The 22364-nt window shown below is 37.3% G+C and overlaps 1 protein-coding gene across 1 annotated transcript in view; it reads right to left on the bottom strand.

Annotated features, from left to right (window-relative positions):
- Positions 1-2655: 2655 nt before the first annotated feature.
- The window catches only part of ST8SIA1 (ST8 alpha-N-acetyl-neuraminide alpha-2,8-sialyltransferase 1), a 158793-nt gene continuing 139084 nt past the window's right edge, over positions 2656-22364 (bottom strand). The window contains exon 5 of the mRNA XM_070619266.1: positions 2656-10176. Coding sequence (XP_070475367.1) covers positions 9690-10176 — 487 coding nt within the window. The 3' untranslated portion in view covers positions 2656-9689. The remainder of the gene's footprint in view (positions 10177-22364) is intronic.

Genomic DNA, 22364 nt, shown 5'->3' on the forward strand with positions numbered 1-22364 from the left:
ACTTCTAAAAACACATGGGTTAAAGAAGAATCACAAGGTGATTAGAAAATACTTTGAATTAAACAATAATAAAAGCACAACATACCACGATTTCTGGGAGCCTCTTCTGCTTCCATCCCTTGATCCCCAGATCCAAATATCTAAATATGGGAGAAAGTGGTCACTGTCCAAAACATATACCACATCTTGTAAGATGGTACCACTACCTCCTAAGACATCGTCTTCTCAGATGGTCCTGAAGTTGAATCTCTTTTAGGCCCTGCCAACTTTCTGTAAGACAATTGCTTCCAGATCATCGTTTCTCTTACCTTTTTCATTATCCTCCCACCCCTGACCCCAAGGAAAATTATTTTACATTGATGTCATAATAATCGATAACATTATAAAATTTCCATTGTACATTATTATTTGTCAGTCACCATATATATGTGCCCCTTTACCCCTTATGCCCACCTCTCAACCCTCTTCCCCTCTAGTAACCACTAATCTGTTCTCTATGTCCGTGTATTTGTTTATCTCCAAGGAAACTTTTGAGATTTTTTTTTCCCCTAATGATTATAATATCTAAGATGATTTTTGTCTCTCAGAACTTTCCCTTCTTGTGGAGGCAATATCACTCCCATTGAGAATGACTGTTCCACATGATATGGTAAGGAGTAATACTCACTAATTCCATAGGCATAAACTCCTTTCTACACTTCTTTTGCTGTGAAATGTGTCCCTTGGTCACAAGGATGTTGCATGTTGTATGTGATACCAATAGGGTAAATAAGTCATTCTGTAAGTTCATAAATAGTGGTGCTGACAGAAGCACTGAGGACAGGAAAGGCCAATCCAGAATAAATGTCTATTTCAGGGAGAACAAATTGCCACATAGTCATCATGGAAAGCATTGATAACCTCTCTTGACCTCTCAAGGCATTAACTGCCCTATCTCAGTCTCAACTTTTGTAAGAGGTCTAGACAAAACAGTATGTTGAATGGATATCAGTTCATCTCTTTTCTCAGTACCCCACTACTTTCCCAACGGGCTTCTATATAAAGTGGTTTTGGTGGCAAGTATGTAGATTAAGCAGGGAATCAATAATTTGGCTTCCACCACAGCTGAGTGCCCAAGCAATAAGAGCAAAGGCCAATGTTAAACCCTCAGTAGAAAACCATTTCCCAAGAGATCAGTAATCCACCTGGTGGGAAGTTGATGATGGTGGACCACGGAACGAACACTCATACTCCATTCTTACCGCCCTCTCTTCCTCCACACACAAAGACTGCGATCTTCTTGATGGAAGTCTATCTTGAGACCAAGAAACTCTTGATCGCTTTGTAGTCTAACTTTTGATTTCATCATCATGAAAAAGTTTCCAAACACTGAGGCTGATTTTTGAATTCATGCCTGGAAAACATGACTCTTGTAGACGAAAGAAATAATTTTCACTCTATCTATATAAAAGAAATAACAAAGGGGTTGTTTTTTCTTATTTTCCAAATCCCAGAAACTAGATAATATGGTTTAGAATTATAAATGTTAAGCATAATTAGATATATCCTCAATTTCATCCTATGATCTCCTGATCATTCACAATGAAATTCACGAGATTCAATTCAATCATCCTAAATCTTTAGTTCTTCCTGTCACCAAGAATCTGACTGTATATCCAAAATAAGAAGTTTTCAAGCAAAAATATAGTCTGTGAGTTGTAATTACCCTCCTTTTAGGTCGAGGAATTCTTGAGTAATTAAAGCCCTTGGATTCTTAATATCTGTTTTTGAATGCTTAAATTGAAACAAAGTAGAACAGCAGGACTCCGTAATATCTAGATTTTCTTACTTAATGATAGTTGGTGAAAACAAGTTAAATGTTTTCCTCATATGGTCTGAGGATAGGATAGAGTAACCCACATTTCTATCAGAGTTCTGCCTTTTTCCCTTCCCAAATGATTCAGCTAAACACCATGAAGATTGAACCTTAGGTAATACAATGCCCTTTCCTAAAATAGCTGTAGCCCAAAAGGCTGTTATGTGAGAACGACGTCAGAGAATGAATAAGGAGATCTGCACAAAGCACCTTGATCAGTTTCTGAGGAGAAATGTATGCTAAAGGATGGACCCAGGTCACTTTTCCTGGTGTCCTTCCCTCTGAGAAAGTGGCAGAACGGGGCCACTAGATCCCAAGGGAAATGGGAGTTTGAGGCAATTATCTAAATAATTCAGACAAGAAGACACACTTAGCCTTGTCAAAGTCACCCACAAGCAGAAGGGCAATCTAAATATTTTGAATCTTGTTAGGATTTGTTAAATTATATCTAGGACACGCTTACTGATATTGACTCATTATACAAAGGAAACATTTCATCGCTGGGAAAAGTAGGCTCATGTGCATTAATCATATGAAACAAATGTTCACTTTTCTTTCTACTTTACTTCGCCCAATAGATAGTGTCTTTAACCTGCATAAGAGGTACCAATAGTGTTCTTCTATTCTATTTATAGCATTTATAATTCTGTATTTCTAAAATAATTTTCTCACTAAGCAGGATGAGTTTTCATCGAGAAGAAAAAAAATCAGTGTAGCTTATGTGGATACAGAACAAAGGAAGAACAGAAAAAGAAACAGAATTACCCATACGCTCTGGGAAATAAAAAGACTTCACAAGCTATAAAAAAATCATTTTATTCACAGGGTACATTTCCAAATTTTCTCCAAGTAAGGGAGGTAGAGAAATTGAGACTTACTGAACCTTCTCACTACCAGCCATAATTACAATGAACAAACCAAAGAAAGACATGTTTTTACAGCAAACCTCCTCCTATGATGTTGCATTTAGATTCTGTGGAAAGAAACAACTCAGCAGAACCAATAGAGAGGGATTTTTTTCCAGTCACAACATAAAAAGTACCAAAGTTTTTTCTTATCTTCTACATTGTATATGAAACAAAAAAAGAAGAAGAAGAAGAAGAAATGAATAGCATTGATTTTCCCCACATTTCCTACCAATGGAGTTTGGCTTTATTGGGAAGAATTAATTCCATGTACAGTTCAAAGGTGAATTCAATTTTATAGTCTAATCTAAAATGTTTTCCAGAATTACTGCATCCATGGATGGGTAGTCAGACTATACTGTATGAGAAAGAATATTTGAATTTTTCTGTTTTACTCTTACCTCCAGTCTCTGCAAATTTGCTTTTGAAAAACAGCTTGTGCACCTGTGGAATAAGATATAATGTGCAATGGTCAAGTTAAAGAGATCAAAGAGAAACTTTCTTTTTCGAAGCTTTTCAGACCAACCATGCTGTATGGCAACTAGAGTTCTAGAAATGTCTCAGACTTTTCAAAAATTAGGCAAGCTTTTCAATGGAGCTATCCTTCTCTCTCCTTCCCTCTAGAGTCTCTGATCCTGATGTACCCCAGTGGCCATCCAATCGTCACAAATTATGAATCCTGTACGTTATGAAAGGGATGTCTATAGTAACCCATCAACAAGAAAGCCCAAAGGATTGGTGCTTAAGAATAAATGAGAAACAGAAACAAATTGTTTCCTTGCATTCGTGAATGCTAGAATTCGCTAGAGAAATCAACATGTTAAATCTATGCATCCTCCTGTAGCTGTCACGTAAGCAGCTCGCTATGAGAAGGTTCTACTCCTTCAACAAAGGATATTTACATACTGTTATCAGACGTCTCCAAGGCCTATATACTATTGTGCATTTATACAAAATAGTCACATTCACTACATTTATAAGAGTTCTTGCTGATGATAAAGATACAACTTGGAACAGACACGGTTACACCTCTGAAGTGACAGGGACATGAAGGAAATACATAAGGAAGTGGGAGCCAAGCCTGAAAATGTTAAGGCACCCTCTGCTACTCCCCACCAGGTCAGCCATCTTTCTCTTTTCAACGGACATAAATAATGCAAGGGGTGTGCGTGTGTGTTTACACTAGAACATAGGGAAGAAGACGCATCTAAGTCTGCTTAAATAATAATGAAGATAAAAGCCTTACCCTGAAGCAATTGTGACATCAGGGGACTAAAGCTTTCCAAAGCTTACTATGCATAGCATATGTTGAACATGTTTTGAAGGGTCAAGTTCAAGGGGACACTTCCTACTATTGTTGCCTCATCATGACAGGAGATCTAAATAATCATCTCATTTTGGAAGTATGTGTCAAAGCAGAGACAAAGAACGGATATGAAAATGGCAGTGTTTGCACAGCCAGGCTCAGACACCAAGGAAATCACAAATTGCAGAAGGGGAGCAAGGGCAGAAGCATTTAGACAGTGAGGGTTGAAGGAGGTAAACAGGTGCCCCCCTTCTGTTTCTGTCCCTAAATGTCTCACAGTCTGGCTCTCACACTTCCTCTAGTGTCTTTTCATCATCAGCCATAATGACTGTGTGACAATATATTTCCTATAAAATGCTTCAAAAAGGTTCTGTTCTTGGGACCGCCTCTGTGCCCTCTGCTTAGCTGCATATGGAGATCCCTCCCAATGGTGCTTCACAATTCAAACCCGAGTTTATCTTTCTCTTCTTCATTTTCATTAAACCCTTTTTTATTACACTTCTCCATTTCTCTTACTGTGCAGAGAAATACAGACGTATCTGACTCCTAATTTTCTCTGCCCTGAATAAAATGACATTTCTTAGATGTTTACCGGTATCTTGTGAAACATATGCTTTTAAAATGACAAATATCTGGAGAAAATCTAATTACATAGACACAGAAAGAAACATGATCAATCTATTTGAATACTATTCCGTAAAACTCCCAGATAGCTTTGTATCATTGATGTCTCGCAGCTTCAACGGGAAAGCAAAATCAGAAAGGATTTTCACACAGTGCAGAGACCAAGAAGAACACAGAGGAGGTAGGTACATGAGTGACCGTAAGCAAAATATAATTCCTCTTTTGTAGGACTTTTAAAAAGTTACAGTTATGGGCTTTGGCTATCATACAAATGCTCACAGTTATTATAAGTCAATTTAAAATAAGTTATTTACTCCTTATTTGTTAGAAATAAAAGAAATCAGAAATGCTGGCACCAGAAAGAAGAAAATCAGAAGAAATAAACAGAAGCATATATTTTATCCTTATTGCAATGACAAGCGGAGGTCGTGTTATGTTTGAATGAGATTTCCATTCATGTGCTTGTTTCAATCTCTCACCTCTAGGATGCATGTAAAAACATTCAAAAGATAAGACTAAGCTGAGGATAAAGTTGATAGCATCCATTTTCTTATAGGAAGAAAAAAGACTACAGCAATTGTAGATTCATATACAGTCATGCGTCGCTTAACGACGGGCGCACGTTCTGAAAAATGCATCGTTTAGGCAACTTCGTCATTGTGGGAACATCATAGTGTGTACTCACACAAACCTAGATGGTATAGCCTACTACGCAGCTAGGCTATATGGTACTAATCTTATGGGACCACCGTCACATAGGCGGTCCATCATTGACTGAAAACATTGTTATGTGGCCCATGACTCTACATCTCCTTCCACTTTCTCAGCCTAAACACTGTGGCCTCACATTTAGGAATTTATAAACAGACACGCTAGGCTTCAGAATTCCTTTGGGTTTGTCTCCAGAGCGTTCAAAGAGGCTATAGAGGAAGTAGGGGAATATTTGATATCTCCCTTGCTTCAAGGACTCAGAAAATCCATTTGAATGGAAAAAAAGCTCCACTTTTGTTAGGGACATAATTAGTTCAGAGTGACCAGAACTCTCACACAAGACGCCCAAATTCAGAGAGCACTAGTCAAAGCCAAGGAAAAAAAAAAACCTGTTTAAGGCAGTGTAAAATTTTAAGCTTCTCAGCAAATTTCCACACCAGCTCTCTAGTCACAAGGCTACTGGTCCAACCCTAGAACCAGGCCAGCTTCCCTGGTAGGGGGCAGAGATAGGTAGCGCTGGAAAGTCAATGGCGAGGGCAGAGAAGTCTTTGACCGTTCGCATGCTGAGAGTTTGAGAGAAGGGTTATCTCCTCTTTTCCACTTGCCTCATCCTCTCCCTAGCACACAGTGGATTGAAGTTGCCAAAATTGCTAGTCATATTTAGTTACAGTTACTGCTGACTTTGTTACAGGCTTGACCTAAGTTGCTGGTGCCTCGGGGTTGTTTACCCATCTTTGAGGTGTGCCCATCAGAAGTCATATAACCTGAGAGGCGACCTCTACACTGGGACGATGAGGAAATACAAAGCACAGTACCGCTCTCAGTCCTTGTTCCTCCACGTACTTGTCCTCAAGCGCCCAGCAAAGTCCTTACAGCTTTGATCTTTGGAACGCCACAAACTCAGCAGATATTGCCTGATTTCAGAAAGTTTTTATACAACACAATAAGAATTTCCTAAAGTTTTCAGTGGACTATAACTTTTTTTTCTAAGTCCCTCCAAACTAGAATTTGTCAGTTAAAAATTTCACAAAGTCAGTATTTTTAAACACAAAAATTAAAACTATAGATGGCTGATTTTCCTACCAAAGAAATAAGAGGTTATATATAATAAAATTATGAAACTACCATAGTTGCCAACAAGAAGAAATATTATGGATATCCTTTCCATTTGGAATCATCTATAACCCTCCTGGAAAGCTTTTGACTAATTGAAGAATATTTTTGGTAAATTTAGAATCCTAGGATTTCTTCAGTTATTTTCCATGCAGGTTTTTAAGCCATGCTGTCCACCACTTCAGGTACAATTTATATCTAACCTAAGCAATGTTTTTAGCCAAGAGAAGGGTATGAGACATCACAAAGCCAAACACAGTGTACCGTCTGAACATCTGTCATTTTGGGTCATTTACTTCCTACCTTTGTTAAAATAGCTAAAAGGGAACTAAACAGAAATAACATCCAGACAGTGCTCTTTAACGTCTTGTGTTAACTGCAGTTTAGATGCACAACGCTGTATAAACTGTTGGTCAAATGCTCTATACAAAGCGTATGGGTCTAGTGTTCTCTTCCATATAAAAATCTTCCATATAAAAAATTTCTTTTCTTTCTTATAGAATGACTTAATCCTTCACCCATCTTAATTTTACTGAAGTGTAATTAAAATTAAACAGGCGCCATCCTTATTCATGATCTTTAGCATCAATGCAATTCTCAAACTGGAGCCAATAAAAATAAAAAGTTGCATCAGGTACTCATTTTCAGTCTCTTCACCCCCTGTTTTGCCCCACGGAGCAATCTAATTTTTGTTACTAAAAAGCAATTTAAAAATTACACCAGGGGCCAGCCCAGTGGTGTAGTTGTTAAGTTTGAGTGCTCTACTTCAGCAACCTGGGGTTTGCAGGTTCGGATCCCAGGTGCAGACCTACACACCACTCATCAAACTATGCTGTGGCAGTGTCCCACATACAAGATAGAGGAAGATTGGCAAAGATGTTAGCTCAGCAACAATCTTCCTCAAGCAAAAAGAGGAAGACTGGCAATAGATGTTAGCTCAGGGCCAATCTGCTTCACCAAAAAAAAAAAAGAAAAAGAAAAAGAAAAATTAGACTGATGTTAGAGTGTGATGCCCTCTCTTGGCAGATGCATTGAAAGTGATGAAATATCTTCTTATTCAATGTGTCTACCACAACCTGAATATCATCTGAGCTGAATCTTAAGGGTCAGTAATATTAAATTTGGCAAAGTATGAGGCCCAATTCTCAGGTCTTTTCAGATAAAATAAAATAATGGGAGTTTGGAATTCAACTTCTTTATAGTAACAGTGTAGTCCAGAGTACTCTGCAAGACAATTCTAGAGAGATCCTAACTTAGGAACACATATATTTCAATAAGAATAAAGATGGATAACTTCATGCGACACACGTACACACACACCATCTGTGTAACCACAGAAAAGGGAGTATGTATGGCACACCTGTGAGTTGTCACTACAAAATAATGTCAAACTATAATCTGCTCTAAGAAAACATTCTCATTAAATTGTAGTCATACTCATAACGACGTGAGCATGTATGTGTATCCTTAAATGAAGACAATGGGGGAACAATCAAAATTTCATTTTGGTCTAGTCCAGGGTTTCTTAACCTTGGCACCACTGACATTTTAGACTGGATAATTTTGTTGTGCAGGGGCTGACCCGTGCATTGTGGGATGTTCAGCAGGACCCCTGACCTCGACTCAGTAGATGCCAATAGCACCCTCCGAATCGTGACAATCAAAAGTGTCTCCAGACACTGCCAAATGCCACCAGGATCACCTCACTCGAGAAGCCCTGGTCATATGAAATATTATTAGTTGGGGCCATTTCTGTTCTGTCTTTCAGAAGCCACCAATTTACAGACTAAACATTGTACAAATCTATTGCATAAATCTAGACCAGAAATCATAACAAGATGTAAAATTTCCAGATAGCATTTTCAATAGAACTTGATACATGGGTTTTATGGGGCTCATTAATTACATTTTAACAGGGTACTAATGTGAGTGGCACATATTTTAACAATAGTTGTTTGTGTTTTTTGTTAGCCCTTTCACATTTCTGATGAAGTGTATAGGTAAAAATGCGTTCTTTTTAGGTAATTATTAAATAATAAAATAGCTCAAAAGAGGAAATATATTTAGGGTAGTACATACTGTGAATATTTAACGTAACTCACTCATAGTACATTCTCATTACATTTTTGCTGCTAGATGGGATCAAAATAGCGAATCAGTTCTGCACAGAATCGACACTCTCGATTTCTTAACTTTCAAAGCACCGATATAATCTATTACGTCAACCAGTCACATTTTAACTGCTGATTTCTTTAATAACCTCCATATTCAATTTCATTTAGACATTGTGCTTTACTTCATCTCTGAACATTGTTATGATGACCATTATGCCAATTTGCAAATAAATAATGCACTCACATTTGCAGTCTTTTTGCACTCAAATATAATAATAATGCAAACACAAGCTTTCATGATGCAGACCTAAAAATAGGTTTATGCCCTACATTCTCGGGAGGAGGGAGAGCGGCTCGTGTTAGCTGGACTATGAATCAACACAGTCTAAATTCAACAATGCTTCACACTGTCTACGTAGACTTGACAAAAGGGGAGGAAACCATTCTTATTTGACATTTAAAAAATGAGGGGGACTATAGTTAACATAGACTTGGTTCAACAAATCACAATAATCAGCTGGAGCGTTTTGTATCCTTATTACTCAGTCAGGGATTTTTTTTATCTACCTCATCACCCACTCACTGCCCCTAAATAGGGCAAAAATAAATAATAATTTTTTTTAAAACCTATGGTTCTAATGTCAGTCTTAGTAAGATAGGTTTTCTAATGAAGCCAGTTTGTGTTGATAGTCACTGACACTTGACCTGGCATCATGTCCTTATCGTACTTTGATTAGTTCCTCAGCTTCAGTGATTTGAGTTCCATCTTATTTTTGAACTGCACCTTCTAGATTTGAACCATGTAAATGTGCTTTACCAACATCTTTTCATCAGCATGTTCCTAGTTGCAAATCCACAGTGTGCTAAAAATATTTCATAGGACGTTTCATTTCTTATTTGTTCTCCAAGCCAACATTAAAAGTAGAATTTCCTCTGTTTTGTTCTGTTTTCTCCAAGTGGCCCATGCAAATCCATGAAATGACTTGACCATTTCCTTTTGGAGTCACGTAGAAAACCTAACAAAAATACCCTGGCTCAGTTCTTTCTGTTTGCATTTGCCCCTAGGAAGTGGGCTGGAGTGGGGGATCCTCACACGGGTCTAGCTGCATTCTCAGTGCACCAATTTTATGAAGATACCAGAGTTGGAGAAATTCCTCTGGCATAGCATGGAAGCCAGAAAAGGGCAAGACGTTGTCGTAGTAGTGGTGGCTGATCGGCTGCTCATGCATATTCACAGAGAAGGGCCAGAAGCCATAGATGGCCACGTCTTCACAGAGGCCCAGGGCTGCGCTCACCAGAAAGAGTCCTGTGGACAGGCGCTTGGCATGGATTCCCCTACTTTTCCAGAACTTTCCAATGCTACGCAGAAAGTTGGGGTTTGCAAAGAGCACCGTTTGATTGGCACCGACATCTGACAGTGTATAATACACCCGGAGGGATGGCTCTGTTCCCGTCTTCATAGAAAAGGCAGGCATGTAGATATAACTGTGGTTATAGATTTTCATGTTGTCCACAAACGTCTTTCTGGACCACAGCAAGTTCTGAAACCTATTAAAGAGAAAAAGGGGCTCAATTAAACCTGGAGAAAAGAAATTCATCAAAACTCACTCTACTGTTCTGACGGCCCTGATAGCTGACATCATTTCATCAAAAAACATGAAGAACACTTGTATTGACAATATTCTTTGAATTTACCAATTATCTCTCATCCAAGTAGCCTGGCTTCCCCCCATCCCAATATCTTAAACTCAGGTTAAGATTCCCTAATGGGATTCCCTATGAACTGAAGTGCTCTGGACATTTTGTTCTCTTGCAGAAGTTATTTGCCTGGAATGTGAAAATGGTTTAATAGTCATTAAATCACGAGGTTGTTGGTTTTTGGAAAAGATTTTGATAAACATTACTTTTGCAGTCTGACCTAAGCTCAAGACAGATTTCCTCAACTGCAAATGAAAGGAACCACTTCTAAAATACTTCTTCCCATGGAAATTCCACGATTCTCTAAGTATTCCGATTAATCAACGCTATATTATCACTATAATATTACATTGAAAAAGAAAGACTTGTTACCATTATAAGATGATGCTGAGAATTGCCCATACTGCTTGCTCCAAAGAACTCTACTTTTCTATGTTCTTGCAGTTTGGGTTACATAAAGAGAGGCTCTCTAGTTCAAAGGTATTCAACTCAAATTTATGGTATACATCCTATGTGTCAGGCATGGGGAATTTAAAAATTTAATGGCCCAATTTTTCATCTCAAAAAATTCAAGTCCAATTGTGAAAACAAAAATATAAACAAGTACAACGTAATGTTCTAAATGCAACAATTGATATTTGCGTAAAGCACTATGGAATACAGATGAAAAAAAGTAAGTAATTCTGCCTTGGGAGAGGGAGTGGGATCCAAGAAAGTGACAAAGAGGGGATGACATTTAAACACACCTTGTTAGGGGAACAACAGGAAAGACAGCAACTAATCTAGAAGGATCACTGGTCATAGGCGAGGGTGCACAGCGTGCAGAAACAACGAGGATTCATTGTCGCTGGGATGTGCGAGGAGGGAATGGTGGAGGCAGTGTTCGAAGACGAAGCGTGCTATGAAAAACCTTCTATGTCTCTAATTTGTTTGGACTTCTCTCTGTGGTGACGGGGAACCTGCACAGCAGTACTTAGAGTACTTACTATTTGGATTACAAATATTTGATCACTTGTTTAGTTGTCAGTTTGTGTCAAAAAAGGGAACTCTGGTAGTTTAGAAGGTGATCTAGAGAAGTTAAGAAGTTGCTGACATAGCTCAAGTGAAAAAGGGAAAAAGGGGCCAGCCTGGTGGTGCAGCGGTTAAGTGCGCATGTTCTGCTTCTGCGGCCAGGGATTTGCCGGTTCAGATCCCGGGTGTGGACACGGCACCACTTGGCAAGCCATGCTGTGGTAGGCGTCCCACACATAAAACAGAGGAAGATGGGCACGGATGTTAGCTCAGGGCCAATCTTCCTCAGGAAAAAAAAAAGAGAGAGAGAGAAAAAGACTAGTGCTTTACAACTTTGTGTTCTTTCACACAATAGGAGCTGCCCATCTCAGGTTATATGCAGGTGAGGTAGCAGCATCTAAGAATGGAACTGAGCCACAACCAGCAGAGGGAAGTCTGGCCTGACATGTTGGCAGGGCTCATTATAAACATGCGAAACTAAAATTCTGAATAAACAAAGCCAGAGGATTTTATGCAGCAATCAGTGTTATTAACTCTGCCTGCCAAGAAAGGGGTCTTTCTCAAGCCCAAAGGAAGGGAAATCTCAAGTTCTTTTTCATGTCCTTGATCTATCAGCCTGACTTAGCAATTTCCTCTGGGCCCCGACAAATCGAGAAGCGATAAAACAAGGTTTTCAGGTAGAATCACTATCCTAGGAGAAGCCATGGAAGCACATTTCACCATATTCTGGAGCTGGGCCGGCCTCTCCAACACAAATTCCTGCTTCCCAACTTCAATAAGATCTGCTTGGTATTCTTTTATTCTCTTCCTTGCCCACCCATATCTTCTGCTCTCTTCCTAATGCACTAATGCTTTTGCAACCACGTACACACACCCTACAGATAAGCTCCCACTTCATGTGAACCGTGGTTCTCAAACTTCGGTCAGAGTAACCTGATATCACAGGTTCCTGGGTTCTGATGAGAGTAATCCAGGAGCTGAATTCTTATCCAGTACTCGCTGGTGACTCTAATGCAGATGTCCAGGAGATATACTTATGCGGAAGATCACAGCTATCTGCCTCTCTGCGTCTATCCCTCAACATCTCTTTCTTTGTATCTTCTTATTTTATTCTTGCTGCCATCCTAAGAGGAAGAAGTGCTCCCTCCTCTCCTCTGTGTCTTGGAACACGCTGTTTCACGTTTTCTAAAGAACTCATGTTCTAAAGTGGGTCTCTCCTCTTTAAAACATTCAACCTCGCCATCTCCACTGAATTATTCCCTTCTGTCTTTTAAACGTGGTTAGAACTTAATAAGAGAAAATTCATCATATGCTCATATTGTTCCAAAAGTTACATTCTAGTTCTTTCATTTCACCATCAACTTCTAGAGTCTAATTTGCATACTTTTTTTTTCTTTTGGGGTGAGGAAGATTGGCCCAGAGCCAACATCTGTTGCCAATCTTTCTCTTTTTCCAAAGGAGTATTATCCCTGAGCTAACATCTGTGCCAATCTTCCTCTGTTTTTTTGTATGTGGGATGCTGCCACAGAATGGCTTGATGAGTGGTGTGTAGATCCACACCTGGGATCTGAACCCATGAACCCCAGGGCCGCTGACATGGAGTGTGGGAACTTAACCACTATGCCACCCGGCCAGCTCCTAAGTGGTATACTTCTACTGCTCTCCTCTCTTGCTTCCATTCCCTTCTTATTGCTGTGCACAATAGCTCCTGTTCCACAGGGCTCTGCTGGCTGATGGAACGTATCTCCATTTCTGTAGTGAACTACATACTAATGAGAATTACAGACAAGTCCAATAAAATCAGGGCCACCGATTTTGTGTTCTCTGTCTTAAAGCTGACTGATTATTCTTGAAAGGAGGTAGTCTTCCTTTCTTGAGTTTTAACTTCGAAAAGGAACACACATCTTGAATTTACTATAGTCTTAATTTTATTAACACTGTTAAAGAACCAGCCAATATATTACATTTTACTATTTTTATCTATCCTATTCTTCAACAAATGACATTACTTAAGAACTCAATTCAATTCAATAATATTCATGGCATATCTAATATCTCTAATGTTATCCTGATCAAGAGTTTAATAGGAGTGGTTTTGAATTTTACTAAATTATTACAAAATGCAACTGGAATTATAAAAGAGAGGCGGATCCAGCTTATCTCTCCAGTATATCTCCCCAGCTTCATACTCAGCTACTCTCTATTGCCCTCATCCTATGCTCCAGCCATTTCTGTGTGTGCACCTGTCCACATCCTTCAGCATATATAGTTTCCTTTTTGCTCATCCCTTCATTGCTCTGGTGAAGTCCTGCCGATACATCCAGACTCAACTTAAGCTTGTCCTTCTAAAGCTTATTCCTTCTTTCCAACTTAAGCTTTCAAAAGAGTCTTCTTGGAACTCCTCAACATGAACTGATCATACTCTCCAAGACCGTGTACTTCTTGAAGACAAGGGACAAGTCTTATTTATCTTTTAATTTTTATAACCTAGCTCAGAATAGTTGTATACCATATGAATGGAAAACTATTAAATAATAATTGAAAAAGAAGAAAAATGAAAACAGAAGAGCCCATGAATTATTAAAAATAGAAATGACTGGGCTGGCCTGTTGGCATAGTGGTTAACTTCACGCACTCTCCTTCAGTGGCCCGGGGTTCCAGGTTCAGATCCCAGGTATGGACCTGCGCACCACTTATCAGGCCATGCTGTGGTAGGTGTCCTGCATATAAAGTAGAGGAAGATGGGCACAGTGTAGCTCAGGACTAATCTTCCTCAAAAAAAAAAAGAAAGAAAATAGAAATGATTAATATATAATGAATATAGACATGAAATAGAAAGAATATATCAATAGAAAGGGCAGAAAGCACAGAAATACAGCACATTTTACAAATTAATTCCAAACATAACAATATAGAGAAAACTGATGAAATTTTAAAAATTAGTTAATAAATGATATCAAGATAACTAGTTAACAATTTGGAAATTTAAAGGGGAATAGATTCATACTTGACAAGAAAATTACAAAATAATTTCAAGATAAGTAAGATAAATATTTACATTCTGCATTACAAGAAAAACTAAACAAAATGAGTGTGTGAACTTAGACATTTGCAAAATATCTTTCTATGAAGGAAAGTATTGACAAAATTGATCGTGTCAAGACGTGAAATTTCATTACCATGAAAAATAATTAAGCTAAAATAAAAAGGGAATGACTCTGAAAAATATTTTCAGGAAATATGACAAATAGAAGATTAATATTGATAACATCATAGAGTCTAAATATATTGATATGAAATATGACAAAAACACAATCTACAAGAAATTGCAATTAATAAAATTGTTAAAATGTTCAGTTTCAGGTTGCTAGTTAAGATGCAAACTGAATAGAATCAGGACAGGTAACGGTCTAGCTTTTCCCTCCTATAGCAAATCTCTAGAAATGAGAGAAAAGATGTATTTAAAAATCTACATCCAGCCTCAAAAAAGAAAAGAAGGTAAATTCTCAGTGAATCCCCAAATCTGAGCTACCTCTGAAAACAGACAGCTTACAGAAGGAAACCAGAGGATAAACTAACTTGCCGGGCATTGCTCTAAAAGGTAGCAGTGCCCGAGGCCCAAAGGCAGGAGATCCCGGAGAAGGTGGGTGTCTTGGAACGATCAACAGGTTATTGTTCAGATCATGGGGCAGCAGGGACATCCAGGTGGGTTGAACCCTAAAATCCTGCACTGGTCAGTTATCACTGTGTGTCTGTCGGGGGGAGGGGTGTCAGCCTCTCGGGAGGATCAGTGGCTATGTGCCCAGACCTGGCCAAGCCCATGGGAAACTGGGGATTCTTTTCAGCTCATAAAATATTGGCAGCCAGGCTTATAGTTCCCAACTAGAATATTGACATTGACCGGCCCAAGATAAAAGACATATAGATAATGACATTTGGGAGTCACCCAAGAGAAAGCCACCTTGCCACCTTCTCAACCAAGAGTGAAGCCCACCTGCAACAGGTCCAGCCTCTGCACAGAGCTTCCAGTTACCAAACAAGAGATAACCAAGATCAGAAGATGCCGACGGAAAGCCTCCAACACAAGACTCAGAGGACACAATGGAAGAAGAAAAGAACTCAGAGGAAACCAAGGTCATTCAAAGGGCAGAAGAAAACTCTTAAAAATCTCTCATTAGCCTGTTTAGAAATACTGATAATTATTGCATCCATGAAGTAAGACTGAGATGCTACAAGAAAGAAAGGAACATTTAGGTAATAAGAAAGAGTTATGGTCAATGAAAAAAGCAAACAGATTCTGGTAAAGGAAGGTTCCAGGAAAACAGCTACACAGCATGCCTAGAAAGCCATTAATCAGATTCTAGTGAGAGAAAAAGACAGTTCCTGAAAGGATGTCTCAACGACAACAAAAAAGTGTCCCTGATAGATTAACATGGCAGTAAGGAAGCAGATCTGCAGCTCTAATGTGAGTCTGGAGATGAGCTAGTGACTGCTGCATGGAAAGACTTTATTTACTCTGGGGAAAAATTAAAAGTTGAACAGGATATTAAACACTCATAATAGGCTTTTTCACTCAGATGTGAACAGTATTTATGTAGACACTAAGGTAAGCACTGACTAATTACTTGGTTGTGATATATCTGCATTGAGAGGTCAAGAAAGCATAAGTGTGTATCGAGGGGGGTGTTGTGAGGAACTCTTTAAGAGAGACAAATCTTTATTTTTCTGTAAGAAATCAATAGATCAATGGAAAACTTTAAAATTGTAATGAGGCATGCTGCTTTAAAATCTAACGAGAAAAATCAGCTGGAGAAGTTGAAAGTCTTGGAACATTACTTGGGCGAGTATGAGATGGGAGATTGCTGCTTTCCATTTTACGCTTTGTCATACTATTTGATTTTGAAAACTACGCACACATATTATGTTGGCAAAAATGGAAATTAAAATTTTTAAATCATAAAAAGATAAAGCAATGTATATTGATCAAATGAATACCACCAAAAAAATATAATAGTTAAGAAACATTATGCCCCTAACAAGACAGTTTTAAAATATATATAGCAAAAAACTGATTAAAATTCAAATAGATAGATATCACAAACCCACAACCATAGCGAGAGTCTTCAATTTAAAAATACCTATTATTTTTAAACAGAGCTAGAAAATTTCTAAGAATGACCACACATTATGTCACAAAAGAAAATATATGATATATTATAATTAAATATATTATTTAATATATTAAATATTTAATATATGTATATTACTTAACTATTATTTAATTAATTAAATTAATAATTAACATAATTAATAATTATATAATATAATTTATATAATATGATTAATACATTACAATGTTACATAATATAATTTCTATATTATAATTAATAATTATAATATATAAATATAATAGTTATATTTATTAATAATTATTTAATATATTGAATATATTAACACAACTAACATCATGTGGGTAATATCATCTGATCAAAAACGTAATAAAATGAGAAGTCAACAACATGAAAATAGACACACTGAACTGGAATTTTTTTAAAAAACATATTTTAAGTGTGTTTGTAATGGGTGGGAAATCTCTCAGTATTTGCAGATGTTATACTTACCTATCTAAAATATACAAGAGAACCAAATGAAAAATTATTTACTGGAACCACGAAAGACTTAGACAAGATCAACTTGTAAAAATCCACAGCTAAACTAGGAGTAGAGGAGAACTTCTTCAACTTGATAGAGAATATCTACAAAAACCTACACCTAACGTTATACTTTATGGTGACAAACTTGAAGCTTTCCCACTAAGATCAGTAACAAGTCAAGGGGTCTCTAAGTCAAGGATCTCACCACTGCTTTTCAACCCTATACTGGAATTCAATGCTAATAAAATTAGATGAGAAAAGAAAATAAATGGTATCAGACTGGGAAGAAATAAATAAAACTGTCTTTGCAGACGACACAACATAGAAAATCTGAAAGAAGTGATAAAAATACTCCTGGAACTAATAAGTAATTATAGCAAGGTTGCAAGATAGAAGACTAATATACAAAAGTCAATTGCTTTCCTATATACCAGCAGTAAACAAGTGGAATTTGAAATAAAAAACACAATAAAATTTACATTACATACACAAAAATGAAATACTTAGGCATAAATCTAATAAAATATGTACAAGACCCATGTGAAGAATACAAAACTCTGATGATTGAAATCAAGGAGCTAAATAAATGGAGAGATATTGAATGTTCATGGATAGGAAGATTCAATATTGTCAAGATGTCAGTTCTTCCCAACTTCATCTATAGATTCAATGCAACCTCAATCAAAATCTCAGCAAGTTATTTCATGTATAACAACAAACTGATTTTAAAATTCATATGGAGAAGGAAAAGACTAAGAATAGCCAATACAATATTGAAGGAGAAGAACAAAGTTGCATGACTGACAATATCTGACTTCAAGACTTACTGTAAAGCTACAGCAAACAAGAGAGCATGGAATTGACAAAATAATAGACAAATAGATCAGTAGAACAGAATAGAGAGCCCAGAAGTAGACACATATAAATACAGTGGATCTTTGACAAAGGAGCAAAGGCAATACAATGGAGCAAAGATAGTCATTTCAACAAGTGATGCTAGAACAAATGGACGGCCACATGCAAAAAAATCAATCTAGACACAGACCTTATATTCTTCACAAAAATTAACTCAAAATGGAGCATAGATCTAAATGCAAAAGGCAAACCTATAAAACTTCTAGAAGATCACAGGAGAAAACCTAGATGACCTTGGCTATGGCAATGAGTTTTTAGATACAACATTCAAAGGCTCAGTCTATGAAAGAAATAATTAATAAGCTGGACTTCTTTAAAATTAAAAACTTTTGCTCTGTGAAAGACAATGTCAAAAGAATGAGAAGACAAGCCACAGCTTAGGTGAAAATATGTGCAAAAGACACAGCTGATGAACTGTTATCCAAAATATACAAAGAACTCTTTAAAACTCAACAATAAAAAACAAATAACTTGATTAAAAATGAACCAAAAACTAACAGACACCTTACCAGATGGCAAATAAGCATATGAAAAGATGCTCCACATCATCTGTCATCAGAGAAACACAAATTAAAACAACAAGATGCCGCTACACACCTACAGAATGGCCAAAATCCAAAATACTAACAACACTGAATGCCTGAGAGGATGTGGAGCAACAGAAACTTTCATTCATTGCTGGTGGGAATGCAAAATGGTACAGCCACTTTGAAAACAGCTTGGTTTCTTACAAAATTAAACATACTTTTACCATATCATCCAGCAATCATGCTCCTTAGTATTTACCCAAAGGTGTTAAAAACTTATGTCCAAAGTCAACTTACATAAATCAGTTGCATTTCCATACTCTAATCACTAACTAACAGAAAGAACTCAAGGATACAATCCCATTCCCAATTGCAACAAAAAGAATAAAATATCTTGGAATAAATTTAACCAAGGAAGTGAAAGACCTATACAATGAAAACTATAAGGCTTTCCTGAAAGAAACTGATGATGACATAAAGACATTCCATGCCACATGGATTGGAAAAATAAACGTTGCTAAAATGTCCATACTATCTAAAGCAATCTACAGATTCAATGCAATCCCAATCAGAAACCCAATGACGTTATTCACAGAAATAGAACAAAGAATCTATGGGGCAATAAAAGACCCCGCATTGTTAAAGCAATTCTGAGAAAAAAGAAGAAAGCTGGAGGCATCAAATTCCCTGACTTCAAAATATACTACAAAGCCATAGTAATCAAAACCCCATGGTACTGGTACAAAAACAGGCACACAGATCAATGCAACAGAACTGAAAGCCCAGAAATAAAACCACGCATCTATGGACAGCTAATCTTCAACAAAGGATCTGAGAATATACAATGGAGAAAAGAAAGTCTCTTCAACAAATGGTGCTGGGAAAACTGGACAGCCACATGCAAAAGAATCAAAGTAGACCATTCTCTTACACCATTCACAAAAATAAACTCAAAATGGATCAAAGACTTAAAAGTAAGACCAGAAACCATAATATTTCTGGAAGAAAATATAGGCAGTACACTCTTTAACATGAGTCTTAAAAAAACCTTTTCAGACACCATGTCTTCTCAGACAAGGGAAACAATAGAAAGAATAAATAAGTGGGACTTCATCAGACTAAAGACCTTCTACAGGGCAAGGGAAAACAGGATTGAAATGAAGACAACTCAACAACTGGGAAAAAATATTTGCAAATCATATATCCAACAAAGGGTTAATCTTCATAATATGTAAAGATCTCACACAACTCAACAACAAAAAATCAAACAACCCGATAAAAAATGAGCAGGGGATATAAACAGACATTTCTCCAAAGAAGATATATGGATAGGCAATAGGCACATGAAAAGATGTTCATCATCATTGATGACCAGGGAAATGCAAATAAAAACTACACTAAGATATAACCCTACTTGCGCTAGAATGGCTATAAGAACCAAGACAAAAAATAACAAATGTTGGAGAGGTTGTGGAGAAAAAGGAACTTTCATACACTGCTGGTGGGAATGTAAACTGGTGCAGGCACTATGGAAAACAGCATGGAGATTCTCAACAAATTAAAAAGAGAAATACCATATGACCCAACCATCCCACTACTGGGTATCTATCCAAAGAACTTGAAGTCAGCAATTCAAAGAGACTCATGCACCCCTATGTTCACTGCAGCATTATTCACAATAGCCAAGACGTGGAAGCAATCTAAGTGCCCACTGACTGATGACTGGATAGAGAAGATGTGGTATATATATACAATGTAATACTACTCAGCCATAAAAAATGATAAAATCATACCATTCACAACAACATGGACAGATCTTGAGGGTATTATGTTAAGTGAAATAAGCCAGATATAGAAGGACAAACACTGTATGATTTCACTCATATGTGGAGGATAAACAAACATATGGACAAAGAGAACAGATTAGTGGTTACCAGGGGTAAGAGGGGTGGGGTGTGGGCACAAAGGGTGAAGGGGAGCACCTATAAGATGACTGGCAAATAATAATGTACAACTGAAATTTCACAATGTTGTAACCTGTCATAACCTCAGTTAACAAAAAACTTATGCCCACACAAAAACTTGCACAGATATGTTTATAGCAGCTTTATTCATAATTGCTAAAACTTGGAAGCAACCAAGATGTCACTCAGTAGGTGAATGGATAAAGAAACTGTATTATACCCATACAATGGCATATGATTCAGCACTAAAAAGAAATGAGCTATCAAGCCATGAAAAGACAGGGAGGATCCTTAAGTGCATATTATTAAGTGAAAGAAGCCAATTTGAAAAGACCACATACTATATGATTTCAACTATATGACATTCTGGAAAAGGCAAAACTATGGAGACAGTAAAAAGATGAGTGGCTGCCAGGGGTGGGAAGGGGAGAGAACGATGAATAGGTAGAGCACAGAGGATTTTTAAGGCAGTGAAAATACTCTGTATGATACATAATGGTGGATACATGTCATTATCCAATTTGTCCAAACCCAGGGAATGCACAAGACCAAGAGTGAACTGTAATATAAATTGTGGACTTTGGGTGATTATAAGGTATCAATGTAGGTTCATCAATTGTGACAAATGTACTACTCTGGTGGGGGATGTTGATCATGGGAGAGGATACGCATGTGTAGGATAGGGGGTATATGGGAAATCCTTGTACTTTCCTCCCAATTTTGCTGCAAATCTAAAACTGCTCTTAAAAAACAGCCTTAAAAAAACCCCACAGCTTCCCTACACAACAACAATCACATATTAGAAAAATATAATAAAACAAAGATTTCACTTGTAATAGTAACAATGCCCCCAAACACCTTGAAATAAACCTAAAAATAAATATACAACATTTTTATAAAGCCAATAATGAATATAGAAAGGTGTCTCCCCAAATAAATTTATAGGTTCAATGCAATCTCAACCAAAATTCCAATATTATTTTAAAATAAAATTTGATATGATGATTCTGAAAGCCAGATAAAAGGTAAATCAGTATATATACTCAAGGCAATTTTAAATGAAAGAATGACAGAGAGAGAATTTAACTTACCAAACATCAAAACTGATTATAAAACTATAGTAATAAAAATACAACAGAGCTCATGCAAGAACTGAAAATATAGAATCCAGAAACAGAACTAGGTATATTTGGGAATTTCCTATATGATAAAAGTCACATTTCAAACCAATTCATAAAAAATCAACTATTCCATAAATTACAGTGAGTCCACTGGCTAGCCAAATAATAAAAACTAAGACCAATTCCTACCTCACACTGTTCAGAAAATTAAGTTCCAGATGAAATAAAGATAGACTATAAAATTAGAAGAAAATAGAAGAACATATTTTTAAGACCTTGGGATAAAAAAGCTTTGTTAATAAGGCACTAAAAGCAAAATCCATAAAGGAAAAGATTGATAACCATGACTGCTTCAAAATTAAAGACTTCTACAAGACAAAAGTTATATCACTAAAGAGACAAGCAGTAATAGACTCATCTTCAGAGTGGATTAAAGATGGCAGTGTGAGCAGACGTTGAACTCGTCTCCTCCCATGAACACAACCAGGTTACAACAATTTCTGGAAGAATTACCCTGGATTGAAAACTGAAAACTGGATAAGAAGAACCCCCACGACAAGGGACAGTCCTGACGAAGGCAAAAGAGGCAGTAATTACTGCTGGAGAGGAAAAAAGCCACTTTGGGAGCAGCAGAGCTTCTCAGTTGGCCAGGAGGGAGCGCCCTAAGGTACGCAGCCCTCCCTGGAGGAGTGAGGTCTGGAGCGGGGGCAATGCTGCTATAAGCATCCTTTGGACTCAGCCAAACTGAGACGGCGGTCTTACTGTCTGGCTTTACTGGCTATTGACTGCAGCGGGGACACCCCCAGAAAAGCTATCTGCCGAAAGCCGAAAAGACCTGGGTCTTAA

Source organism: Equus przewalskii, chromosome 5, assembly GCF_037783145.1.
Source record: "Equus przewalskii isolate Varuska chromosome 5, EquPr2, whole genome shotgun sequence".
NCBI classification, from domain to species: domain Eukaryota; kingdom Metazoa; phylum Chordata; class Mammalia; order Perissodactyla; family Equidae; genus Equus; species Equus przewalskii.